General features: G+C 30.2%; 1 protein-coding gene across 1 annotated transcript; it reads right to left on the reverse strand.

Annotated features, from left to right (window-relative positions):
* Nucleotides 1-57: 57 nt before the first annotated feature.
* On the reverse strand, nt 58-4,388 carry LOC132600823 (enoyl-[acyl-carrier-protein] reductase, mitochondrial-like). The gene is made up of 9 exons (XM_060314232.1): nt 4,172-4,388; nt 3,681-3,778; nt 2,319-2,450; nt 1,660-1,803; nt 1,363-1,565; nt 1,202-1,278; nt 1,028-1,106; nt 816-928; nt 58-306 (listed from the first exon to the last, which is right to left on the reverse strand). The coding sequence occupies exons 1-9, from the start codon at nt 4,297-4,299 to the stop codon at nt 213-215; spliced, it is 1,068 nt and encodes a 355-aa protein (XP_060170215.1). The 5' UTR covers nt 4,300-4,388; the 3' UTR covers nt 58-212.
* Nucleotides 4,389-14,462: the final 10,074 nt, after the last annotated feature.

The following is a 14,462-nucleotide window of genomic DNA, read 5'->3' on the forward strand; positions in this document are numbered from 1 at the left end:
GACTAATCTGATTTGACAAGAAAGCAATTGAAAATTACAGTAACACAATAGCTGAGATCGATTAAAAGGTGGATCTGATTATTGGTAGAAAGCACCCAAAAAAAAAAAAAAAAGATGTGCTTATTCATCATGAAAATATATATCCCGAGCTCAGTGGAGAAATATATATATTTTCAGATTGTTACAATACTTTATCTAAGTTAATCTTTAACTTAGAACTTAAGAACTTGTTTCCTTCGACTTCCTTGTTTCCCCATAGCCCTTTCAAGAGCTGTATGAAAATCATTAAAAGGTATCATCTCCATCCTGTAAAAAAGATAAATATTTACTCGTTTCAAACTTTTACATTCAACTAAATAATTTAATTTTAAAAGAAATAATGCAACTAAAAGTACATATCACATAATATATGGCCAAGACCTCACCGTGGAATTACCTGGAATATGTTGTTATTGTGGTTATCACAATCATATATGATTAAATTCATCCCAAAAAAAAATGGAGGTTCTTTTTTGTGAAACCCCTTTTGTAGGATCACCGATGGTTAAGGGATTATTCCTTTTTTCTTTTTCAAACTTTTCGTGATGATGCTTGTGCACTAGGCATCGTTTCATCAAGATATTTATAAAGTAAGAATTCAAGATTATAGCATTTTAATTTGATCCAGTCACCCAAAGGAGGAAAAAGGTGAACATATCCATTTATAATTTCATTAGAAGAAAATAACTTTATAAAGATTTTTCATGTGTTATTTTCAAATATCTTATTTGTATTTTTTCTATATAAAAACATAAATTTTAAGTTTGAGATCGTACTCATAGTTCAATCTCCCAGCACGAGCAAGAGCTAAGAGATAATCAATCGAACACCTATATGCTGCATTGTCTAAAGTCTTTTCTTGTAGCCAGAATCCTTTCAATGAAATATCCTGCCAAAAAAAAAAACGATAATTCTAATAACGACAGTTCAATATACAATAAAAAATTATGTAGCGTTTAAATTACATAATTGACCATTTGAAACTGACCTTGAATATGAAATATGTGGTAGATATGGTAATAGGCTTCTTTGACATCCCTCCGTACGTAACCATTGTGCCACCTTGCCTGAAAAATAAAAATATTCTTAGTTTTCTTTACAACATAAACGTGAAACAGTTTAATTAGAAGCTAACTATATAAAAATAAAAAAGGTGTCTCACTTTAAGAATTTGACGACCAAAGTAGCAGCATTCCCACCAATACAGTTCAAACCCAAAAGAGGCTCAGGTATATCATCCTATAACATGTTACCGTTACAACATATTAAAATACGCTTGCCGATAGTGCGATATTTATCAATGTATATAAGTTAAATTCGTACCAGGAGACTTTTGATAGATTTTACTTCAAGTTCACTCTCAGTAAACACTTTATCAGCACCAAGTTTCATTAATTTTTCTTTTACTTCATCAGATCCTGGTTTATCTCTTATAATATTAATACTATGAATTCCACGCACTCGAGCTAGCTGAATTACACATTGTCCCACAATGCTTGTAGCTCCATTTTGAACAATTGTGTCCCCTGTTTTGTGGAAAGACTAGTTAAATTATTATTTTTTGAGAAAAAATTAAAGTAATTAAAGAGGATTTTAGTTTGGGAATATTAAATAACAAACCTGGTTTTAAAACGACAAAGTCCTCAAGCATTCTCAAGGCACTCAAAGGATTAACAGAAACAGTGGCAGCATATTCAATTGGAGTGCTTTTATCAATTTTGTACCACATACTTTGGTCTTCTACAACATAGGTTTGCCATGTCCCTGAAGAGTTACACCAGGATATCATTATTATCATTGAACTTTAATATCAGAGGTGGATCCAAAATAAAAACAACATGAGTAAATAGTACTCCGATTTACTCCCTCCAGTTCAAACTAAGTGAATTTTTGGGGTGTGTCTAAGAAAGTTAATTAATGTATTACCCTTTTAGTTTCCCAAATTTTTCTTAAAAGTAAAATGAGTCAATGTTGGGATTTGAAAAACCAAATTGAGAGAAGGGCAACTTTTGAAAATTAACAAATACCTCTTTGTGTTTTGAAAAATTCATTTATTTTGGGCCGGAGAGATTATATCCCAAGATAAAAGTATTTCGGAAAGTTTTAGATTCTGGATCCATTAGCAAATACAAATCTTGGAAGAAATCTGTCAAAATTGACTTGTCATAAACGTTTGTGATGGATATTCCATCTAATGGCATTCTGACAGAGACGTCCATCGGAAATCCACGTTTTTTAAGTAGTGAACGACAAAAGATTGAAAAAAAAAAAAAAGTTACCTGGAAGATAAGCAGCATGAATAACCCAATCACCAGGGGAAAGTGCTTTAACTGCAGAGCCAACAGAATGTACTTCTCCAACCCCTTCCCATCCCCCAATTGCTGGTACTGGTGGTCGAATAGGATAAACTCCTGTTATTTAATGAAGAATCATAAATTAGAAAATTTACTCTAATTGAATTGCTATTACTGATAATAAAAAGAAGAAAAAAATACTACTAGTGATTTTGACCCAACAAAATCCCGAAAGGCCAGTAGTTATATCAAAGTACAAAGTCAAATTATTACTAGCACTAGTTTATAACTTCGTCTAATCGTGGAAGTGTTTAGTGAAAGATTTAGGTTAGTAGTCGCCAGTCACATCATTAGGACATTAATCTGTCAAGTCCTAAAAACATTTAGTACAAGACTGATAGGGTTTTTTTAAGAAAAAAAAAAAAAAGATTATGTCAATTAAACCTTCTTTATGAAATGTGTATCATGAGGAAATTTTTAAGTACTGCGGTTAATCAGGTAAAGATCTCATAAAAAAGGTCGGTTAAGGTGGCCTGCTACTGTTCTTTGTGGAATATATATAATAATAATCCTGTATACTCTTCACATTTTTTTAAACCTAAAACAAATCGATGAGTTGTAAAGCACATGATCATTTAAAACCTTCACAGATCTTTATGTAATAACTACTAAGATAATATTTGTTGGAGTTTTTGACATATTCTCCCACATGTAAACCTAGTTGCTTACTCGTGAATTTGACATTTTTGCCATTTTTAGGAAGAGAGGTGAGACTCCATAGGAAGAAAATGGCACTACCAAAATTTAACTCTAATAGTGATAGAATCACCCAAAACCTAAAGGCAATGCAATGCGTAAAGTAGTCCAATATCATTTTAAAATTTAAGTTTTATAAAAATAACAGTGCAAAACATATATTTATATAATGAAATTATTTATAAAGTAATTGCAGCTCAAAGATAGTATAAAATATCTTCACACTGTGATTGTCTAGTGTTTGGCCAAAGATTTTGGATCAGATTTTGAATATTCATCTTCAAATTACTATTTGGCCAGGAAAATCAGATTTTGAAAATTTGTCTTCAAATTTTTTTTTAAGTCAAATCAGTTTTTGAGAGAAATTTCACTTCGACTCACAAAATACATGTCCAAACACAACTTCAAGTTAGAAAAATAACTAACTTCCAAAACTCAATTTTTCTAAGTTTCAACTACCAATACAGCGAATGAAAAAAAAAAATTATTCTTCACTTAACAACACTATGCAACAAGTATGAGAAAGCCAAAAAATAAAATAAAATATAATAATAATAATAATAATAATAATAATAATAATAATAATCGAACCCTCTATTCTGTTGATATCGGCGGGATTGATAGGAGCTGCAAGCATTCTAACACACACGTCATTCTCTTTGATTTCCACCGGTGGAATCTCTGTAAATCTGCCACAAAATAACAATAGTAACATTTATAATCACGAAATAGAAAAATGCACCAGATGTAACATTAAGTCACTACTAGAAAATCGTGATATTCAGACAGCAGTTGTAGTAGGAGTGTAGTCGGGACAGTAGTACTTTGAAAACAAGAGGACACTGAAACATGTTTAGTAGTAGTTATTTTCACCGAAATTTTGAAAAGAAAAAACAGTGGAGTAGTGTTTTCGCACTGAAAAAGTAAAAAATTTCTCGGCGTTTCAATGGGACCTGTTTCCCACCAAACGTTTTTCCAGCGAACCAGTTCAATGACAATGAAAGTGGGAAGTCGTGTTTTATAACACAAATTTCCCACGGATTATTGATGGGAAAAATCTCTATTTCTAGTTGTGAACGGACCTGGTGACGGTGTCAGGTGGGCCTTGTTGGTCGTAGACAACGGCGGTGGACGGCGGAGACACGGCGGCCGGAATATTTATTTGTTTATCATGACAAAAAGGAACGTAACGTGAGTGCTGTGATAACATTATTTCTCCCTCTCTCTCTCTCTCTCTAGATCACTCGTTAAAATTTAGTCTATTGGATTGTTGTGTTCACTTGCAAAAAAATGAGGCGAGCAGGGTGGTACTTAAATAGTGGTAAGCTAGAAGGCAAGATATTTATCGGGAACCAACCACAGATTTGGGTAATATAATAAACAAAATGTTAAAATAATAATAATAAGTTTTTTTTGGATGCAGAATTATCATTTAAACCTCATATTGTAATAAATTTTAATCTTTAAAATCGTATAAAAATAAATTAATTCACAATATAAAAAACTTCATGTAAAAAATGTCGTATGAACTCCCTTCGACAGGAAATTACACTGTATTTATATGGTTAAAATATTTTTTATGTATATAGAATAGATGTTGAACCTTTGACTTCTTCTGTGTGCTTACTTACTCATTTTTTAGTTCCGCAACTGTTGTTCATATTACATGATGATTTGATTAGTTTGAGCAAACTCATATAATTTTTTGGCTATTGAATGTTCCGCTCATCTAATTAAAGATAAATTTGAAAAAGAGAAATTAATATCTTTTTATTATGTAAAAAGCTGTTTGTTTATTTTATAAAATTAAAGCATCATATATTATGAACTGAAGGAAGTAGTAGTACTGTACAAAGTCAAAAACATCCCACCTGTTTCAAATGATTTTGGAAGTCGATCACATGTTTTTTAACCTTTTACTTTAATATCATTTGATTAAATAGTTGATCCTTATTGTTTGAAGAAATTCTCCACTTCAATTGGTATTTTTTTCACGAAAAGCAGATATGAGATAAGAAATTCGATGTTTGGCTAAGATTTCGAATAGCGGTCCAGACCGAATGACTCTATAAAATTACTTCGATACTTTCACATATTACGGGTAACCTAGAGACACCCCCTGTGTCTCTGGAGTGGGCTTTATTCATGATGGTAGTATAAGTTAGTTATTCAGCCATTCAATTTATTTACCTATTTTTTCTCTCTCGTTGGAGGAAATACTATTGAGAAACTAAGAACTGAAACAAATGCCATTTGTCAAAATTGATAAAGCTTGTTTAACTATCAATTTTATTTGGTTTATCGAACAAACCGACTTATGTCCTCATTAGCTACTATTTTATATTTTATAACGAAAATATAAGATATAATAAACCCTACTTGAGTGTATAAGAGCCTGTTTGGATGGGTTTAAAAAAAGCTGCTTATAAGCTGAAAACAGCTTATAAGTAAAAAAAAATAAGTTGGTGTTGTCCAACTTTTTTTTTTGCAGCTTATAAGCTGCTTTAGATAAGCTAAGACAAATGGATCAAATTATTTTTTTGGGCTTATTTTAGCACAAAATGACTTATAAGTTGGTCAGCCAAACACTCAAAAAAGCTGAAAACAGCTTATAAGCAACTTATAAGTCAATCTAAACGGGCTCTAAAACAAGTATACAGTAGTACATGCGTTTGTAACGTAATTATAAGTCTATCATTTCCTCTAAAAAGTAAACTACTCCCTTCCTCGCATTTTAAGTGTCTAAACACATCATTTAATAAATTAAGAGAGACATTTTAGTCTTGTGATTCTAAATTAAAAATATGTATAATGTACTAAAATGTCGCTTGAATCTTGTGGTTATAAACTTGTCATATAGATATAGAAAAAAACACTATTTTTGGGATAAATAAAAAATAAAAGTAAGACACTTAAATTGAGACGGTGGAGTATTTTTGTCCACCTCCAATATATTCGAAAATGCCAAAGCTGAGAAAATTAAAAAGAAGTGCTAAAAAAAACAAAAGGAAAAAGATAAAAATGAACAATATAATTTCCCTTATTCTGCTGGTCTACCTACCCATGCCACCGAGTGGAATTACCGGTAGTTTGCTGCTTCACCACCCTAAGCCTGTACAGTGCACCTTCCTCTATGATTGGATCACGTGTTCTACATGCATGGCCCACTATTTAAACCTTCCATATACTTCTACATCACGTGATTTGTTTGGTTTATTTGACAGATCTAAAAAATAGAAAACAAGATTTTTATTGACAGATCTAAAAACAGAAAGAAGATTTTTAAATTTTTTAATCTAGAATAAATTATAAATACTGTCTTGGTTATAAATCATCTCATTAAAAATGTGTTTTGTATGAAATTTTTCTAAGTTTCTAATATCTAATTGGTCAAAAAATTTAAAAACATTTTCTCTAGCAAAACAAGTATCTTAAAAATGAGGAGAATAACTTTTCTAATGAAAAAAAGTAAGAAAAACAAGTTTCATAAGTAGTATTTCACGTTAATTGTCTCTTTCCCACCCTCCCAACACACACTACACCTCCACCCATAAGTTCATAGAACCCAATTCCGTCCCCCCCCCCCCCCCCCCCCCAACTCCTACCTCCCACCTCCGTAAGTGTTTGGTTTGATTATATAAAATATTTTTGGGTAATTTTTTTGCATACTTAACAAATACTAAAAAAAAAAATCACTTATTTTTTAGGAAAATATTTTCTAGAAGTACATCTTTTGTGAAAAACATTTTTTCTCATACCAAGCACAACCTAAATAAAATAGGTATTTTAAAATTAAATCTATATTATTATTAAAAAGAGGATAGTTTTAGGACAAAAAGTAGTTAATTAGTTGATAATTAGTTATTGTTTGAATTTAAAAATAATTAAATATCTATTTTTTTAAGTAGTGGTTATAGTGTTACCCAATTCTTTACAATAAGGGAAAAAACTGAAAATCACGTTTCTGCCGGATCGAGTGGTTACAATTTCCAAGTTTATGTTTTAAAAATTTATAATTCATTTTCCTTTAAATTCTACTTAGAAAAATGAAAAATGAAGGGGAAATTGCTATTCCTAAAAAATTGCAAAAAATGCTATCCATGTTATACTATTCCTAAAAATTGCTCCTAAATCATAGGCACCGATTAATCCACGTCTCTCCACTCAATGTAACAAAATAGGAAATTAAAACTCATTCTTTTATCTTAACTAATTATTATAAAGATAAACTTTTCAAAAGGCAATTATTTATTAATTAAAAGTCAAGAAAGATTAAAAAAAATCCTAACTAAACTACCCTATTACCCCACGAACTCCACTTCATGCACCAAAACCCCCCACGTCCCTTTACCTGCACTACACCACAATAAAAGGCATCAGCACCTTCAAATACACAAGCACATAGGCACGCTTAAATTTTTTCTGTCTTTACTTTCTCTACAAATGCAGGTGAACACATAATTAATTGGTATGTGTTTACAAAGCTTTATTTGGATCACTTGGTGACAAGGAAACAACCATTGAATGTAGCAGGCCTTCTTTTTTATCCTTTTCCCTTTCTGCTTAACAATATGCTTTGTTTGTTAAAAAGGAGGAATATTTTCCTGTATTAATTTTCGGTATAGTTTCTTCATTTCCATGTTATTGGTCTTTTTTATAGACATGATAAAGCAAAATTTAAAAAATTATTAGAGCCTTAGATGTTATTGCTTAATTTGTAAAACAAAATTCAAAAATACTTGATAGGAACTGACTGATAAATATGTGGTTCTTGCATTCTAAATTGTTCGATGAATTTTTCCCTCATTTGAAGAATCCTTCGATTTTCACTTGGATAATTTTTTTCGTCGATGAATGCAGGTGAATGCATAATTGGTATCCATTGACAAAGCTTGATTCAAATCTTTTGGTTACAAGGAAATAAATGCATTGGATGTGAGCACACTTTTCCCCCTTAGAATGTGAGTTTATATCATAACTCTTTACATTATTTCAGTATGTGCATACCTCGCATCAGCCATGGGATAAAGCAAAAATAGCCCTTAACATTTTATTTTTAGTTAATAAATAATTTTTCATGACTACAGCCGAAAAATTAAATGAAAATTATCTAAAGTATATAAAAACAAAATAATAATAATAAAAAAATATTCCTCGATTTATACTGTGGAGTTTGGGTGAATTTAAATTCACAATAAAAACAATATGACATTATTTGGATTACACATAAAATACTAAAACGAAAATTATTAATTGAAATATCATAGAGAACAGATATAGTGTATTAATTTATACTCGAAAATATTATGTAAGAGATCGTTCATTTAAATCAAATATGTAAGCATTCGTAAGTTAAAACGATGTCAAATAAGGATTTTTTTTTTTTTGGCATAACACTAAACCTCTTAATTAAAATGAGAGTAAACAACTCAGTATCCTTTCACTTTTAGCAAACTACAAATGCTTGAAACTTGCCACGCAAAGGAGTTATCCATAGACAAAACAAGTAAATTTGTGATGGTGTTTGCTTGCCGTGTCATGACAGGTCTCATTATTTATAAATAAAATATATTATAAAAAATATAATACTTAGTTGAATCATCTTTGTTATTTTGGATTTGTGAAGGAGAAGATTAGCGAAGGGAAGAGAGTAATCTAGCATTATATTTTAATATTTCGTTACATTTACTATATATTTTCGTGTTAAAATCGTTGGTTAGTGTAAATACCTACTTGATTTGCTTATAATCATGATGTATTAATTTTCTTTATGTGAGAGAAGTTAGGTAAAAAAAAATATACATGACATTTTCAGAGTAAAAAATTTTATAAATTTTATTCTGGAATCTCATTTTATGCTCCTGATGTATCCTTGATACAAAGTGACAATTTGATTCATCTCCTTAAATTTTATAAAGATTTTCTATAAGGTACATTACATTAATAAATAAGATGAATATTGAAAATTCGTTTAAAAAACTCCAACAAGACATGTCAGAAAATGGGGACCGATAGGTATGGAGTAAAGATGAAGTTAGCGATTTTATCATAGAAAAAGATATTTTGAGATTTAAAAAGAATGTTAAAATAAAATTCTGAAAAGCTTTGTCAACCAAAATGATTATATAAGCTAACATGTTTGACTGGCTAATCCCTTTTCTTTTTATCCTTATGGTTGTTTGTTTGCAGAAGGAAAAACATTTTTACGATTTTATTTTTCTGATTTGAAAGTTGTATCTTCCATCATAGTTTCTTAAAAAAAAATCGTTTGTCACAGTTTTGTTATTTAGTCATTTATATTTAGATTTTATGGTTTTAGGAACTCAAATAACAAAAGATTAAAAGTGCAATTTGGTCACACTTAAAATGAGCATTTTATCTTTACAAGTTCATCATTGAATAATTCTAGCGGTATTAATATTTTTCGTACAAATTTAAATTTATGGGACGTTCTTATTCCTAATTTTTTTCCCTGAATCAAGAATAAATTTCTGAAAGTAGTTTTGTGTGATAAAATTTATTTGAATTTGAAATCAGAAATTATTTTCAAAATATGATGGAAAAAATCATAAAGTGAAAAGACTGCACAGTTGAGATCTTAATAAATAAAGAAAAAATAAAAAAATTATTAAACAATAAAACCTTCCAATTAACAAACCACAAAAGCATGCGTAATAAAAAAAAATTGAATTAACAATGAAAACATGTATTAGAATGGTAAGATAAAAGTATTTGAATTGATTGAAACTAAAGAAATTCCAAGCAACAAAGTAAATAGGAATAACAGAAAAAATTCTAATTGGGAGAAAAAGATATCATTATTTAAAATAGAAATTAATTAAATTTGAATTGAAATAGAAAATATTTAATTTGAATAAAAGACAAAATATTTAATTTGAGATGATATATTTTTTAATAATGAAAATAAATAGAGATAATAGGTGGCGTTAGTGACTTTTAAAAAGTATATTTAGTTAAATGCCACTTTGTTTATTTTATTTGTAGCAATTATTTTTTTATCACAAATAAGATGTTTTTCGTACGGTCTATATTTCTTGTGTAAAAGAATTTTCTAATTCTATTTTATAGAAATGAGTGCTTGAAACTAAACTATTCAAAATCTTGAATATTGAAAATACAATTTCTTTCAAATTGTGTAGATTCGGAAACCTCACGACGATGATGGTAGCATTAGGCAAACTACAAAATTGAGTTGTGGGCATAACTAAGATTTATAAGATGAACTCAAAAAAATTTGGGGCTCAACTTCTTTCATGTTATTACGGTGTTGCGTTAGTATATTTTCTTAATATGTTAGCACATTTAATATGATTAGAACTTGAAGTCAAGATTTTTACAATTATTTCTCTCCACTCTTTTGTAAAATGATCACGCGCATCGCGCGAGTACGTATACTAGTTACTATTAAATATAAAAATATATCATTAAGAAATAATATCACGTAAATTGAAACCGAGAAAATATTTCAAAACGGTGCAATTGGTCAATTTGTTTGGGGTAGATTTCAACAAATGTTGGTCGCTAGCCAAAAAAAACGAACAGTAAAAACATCTTCTCTGCAATATATAAATGATTAACATATAGGGATGGTTCAACAAGATTGGGGACGTAAAACCAAACTTCACAAAGAGACCCTAGCAATTTGAAAATTCGTAGATATATAGATTTTAAACATCTGAATACATCCAACTATCATCTCTAACCATTTAACATCAAAGTGCTCCACATAAACTCTCCCTTCAGAAGGGAATTAGACCATGAGAAACACAACGGTACATCAAGCATCAACATAAAAGTCACAACATAAAGAATCAATACTCTTGTCACCATGTTTTTTTTTGGGGGGTGGGAGGGGGGGGGGGGGGGGGTTTGTGCATATAACTGAAAACTTGATCATGTTGAACAATAAAATATATGCTTTCGAAAAATTCAAGTGGCCTGCTTGAAACGTATAAATTTTGATGGCAATAACAGAAATATTTCTATGAACAACGGAAAGAGCCAATTAATTATGAAAAGACTACAAATTGCTTGTTATTTTGTCCCAGTAATCTTAGTTGAAAAAATAATAATCCGACGCAAAAAAAAAAAACACAACATGCCATTGTCATCTTAAGATTCTTAACAACTAAGTACAATGCTTTCTCTATGTAGCATACTATTTTAAGAGGCATTTTTTAGTTATCCTTTGCTGAATTTTCGTGAAAGGAACAACTCCCCATTCCTATTGCCGGTTACATCTTTTGTAAAATAAAATCATATGTAAAAAAAGAAGTTACCCACCAATATAATTTCAATTAGAAAACCTATTCCTCATGTATTTAAAATTAATATCTCATTAACATAATTATCCTTAAAACAAATGTACTAAATTTCATCCAAAACACATACATATCAAGAATCAAATATAGAATATACTGAAAATACACCATTAAGTGGTCAATTTTTTTTTTTTTTTTTTAATGTAGTGTTATCTCCAATTAACACCTTAACCTAATCATCCGTGCTAGATTTATTAGCATTATGTTGTTCGATGTCAAGTGTTGTGTGACTTGTAGGGGTGGGCGTTCAGTTCTTCGGTTCGGTTTGGCTATTTCGGTTTCAGTTTTTTGAAGGTGGACACCGAACCAAACTAGTTCGGTTCGGTTTCGGTTTTGAAGTTTGGTTCGGTTCGGTTTCAATTTTTTCAATTCGGTTTTTTTGATATGATATTAGAAGCGATTCCATTTACACTAATTCATATTCTCAAAAGCAACAAAACATAAAACTAATAAATTAAAATCAAAATCAAACAAACAGGATACATAAGAACAGAAAATTATAACCATAATATAGGATTACTAGGTGTTATATACATACAGTAACAATAATTAAGAAAACGCATAAAGGACATACATTAATCCTAAAGACACATCCTAGTCATCTTTCTTTGTTAAGGATATTTGATTTTCTCAACTAAAGTGAAAAATTAAGGATACAATAGCAAAAGAGAGCTTATTACAATTAGATTTTTTTTTGGCTTAAACTTAATGGGTCTGGATATTTTAATTTTTTTTGGGTAATGTATAAATTTCGGTTCTTCGGTTTGGTTTCATCAAAGTTTGGTTCGGCTATTTCGATTTCGATTTTTTGAAGGTGAACACCAAACACCGAACCCAACTAGTTCGGTTCGGTTCGGTTCTTAAGGTTTCGGTTTCTTGAAGTTCGATTCGGTTCGGTCCGGTCCGATTTTTTGGTTTTCGGTATTTATGTCCAGCCCTAGTGACTTGTGTCCAATTCAAATTCTACATTGTTTAATTCTGAAGTAACCCTAATTCAACAGCTAGGCTATTAAGGAGATAACTTGAGCCCTATTCAAATTCTACTTTGTCTAATTCTTTTAGGAATTAATTAGGCCAAACCCATCGACAAACACCTGTGGTCGTCCACTTCTTTCACTTAAGCACCTAAAGTGGCCCTTGTTCCATTTAGACACTTCACGTGGGTCATTCCTATTCCACTTAGACACTTTTTGCACCGTTATCGGAGCAAAACCAACATCAGTCATCTCCTACGTGAATTAAGTGGCCAATTAAATTGTGCCAGCTCATTTAAATTGTGCCAGCTCAATTAAATTTTGCCAACTCATTTTAATTGTAAATTCACTAATTTGTAAATTCGTGGAGTTTTGACCATTAAAAATTAGGGCTTTTGGGTTGGTTGAATGTGCAATGAGATGGCGCCCCCTTTGGTGTTGGTTTTGCTCCGATAACGGTGCAAAAAGTGTCTAAGTGGAATAGGAATGAACCACTTGAAGTGTCTAAATGGAACAAGGGTCACTTTAGGAGCCAAGTGAAAGAAGTGGATGACCACAGGTGTCTATCAATGGGTTTGGCCAATTAATTAAGTTGAGTTGGTATTACAACACATGTAGCCAACATGGTAATTATCAACAAATTTAGACACAATTTACCTAAAGGCATAAAGGTTTAGAATTCTACTTTCACGATTGTAGTCAAATAACAATTTCAAAGTCTTAAATATTAGGTAAATTTTAAATAATAGTACAATTTTATCCAACGTGTAATAGCTTCTACAAAAAATTATTTTAGTTTATAAAGGGTATAAAAGTCGTTCAATATTTGAAAGATATTTTGGTCAACCAACATTTATATTCACGCTTTTATAATAATTAGATATATATATATATATTTATTATTATTAAAAATGGGACCCTAAAAAAGTGTGGGTCCCCAAGCCATTACTTTAGGGTTAAGTACGTAAATATACATATTAAGGAGAAATATTTATGAAACGTGACGATAGTTTTCTATTTACAAAACATAACATTACAAACCCTATACAAAACATGATTTTTTTTAAAACTATTTTTTTTAAATTTTTTTTAAAACATTTTAATTTTATTTATTTTAAAAAAAAAACATTTTATATTATATTAAAATTTTTGCTCACACATACACATTTCATGGTCAATTTTTGTCAATTTTGCCCCTCTCTACGCTCGCTTAAAGCTTTGCCAGTTAAGGTCTTAATGGTAAATATATTCGTTTTTCCATTTAGATTAAGCCCTCAGGTACTCATGGTGTGTCCCTCCCACTCACTGAACTGTAACTTTTTATGCATTCCCCTTTATGTCCTCATACTAAAGGGCAAAGCCCCAACTGGCCTTAATTAAACGTCCCCCAACGGTCTAATTAAATCCCCACTTGAGAATGATTAATCCACAAAAACTCTGCCAAGTTATCGACTGATATCTGAATGTAATATTGGAAAATAAATAGTTTAGTATTGCAAAGACGTGAATCCCGCAGTTGTTGTTTTCTTCGACCAAAATATTAAATGTACACTTGTGCAACATAAAAGTAGTATAAATCACTATTATAATAATAATAATAATAATAATAATAATAATAATAATAAAATCTAGTTAAAATATTAGAAACATTAATTGACCTTACAAATCGCAGTAGTGGTTTAGAAGAGGTATTGATATTTATTATCTTGCGATTGATACAGGATTTTATTACAAGAAGATATCCACATGAGGCCATGATTTTCTCTTTTTTTTTTTCCCTTTAAATTACAAAGAATAAATACAATCCATACCTAACCATCAATGTTTTTTTTTTATTTGATTATTTGAGCAATCTTATAGGTTGTTTGGCTGAACTTCTAAAATTAATTTATTTTCAAAAGTGATTCTTTGAAAGATACTTTTGACGAAAAACAATTTGTGTTTGGTCAATTAATTTAAAAAACACTTTTGAACAATAATTAGTGTTTAGCCAAACAGGGTATAAATGTGAACCCAAATAAAGGTTTCTTCTGCGCAAATTCAATAAGGAGAAATTT

This window comes from Lycium barbarum, chromosome 6, assembly GCF_019175385.1.
Source record: "Lycium barbarum isolate Lr01 chromosome 6, ASM1917538v2, whole genome shotgun sequence".
NCBI lineage: Eukaryota > Viridiplantae > Streptophyta > Magnoliopsida > Solanales > Solanaceae > Lycium > Lycium barbarum.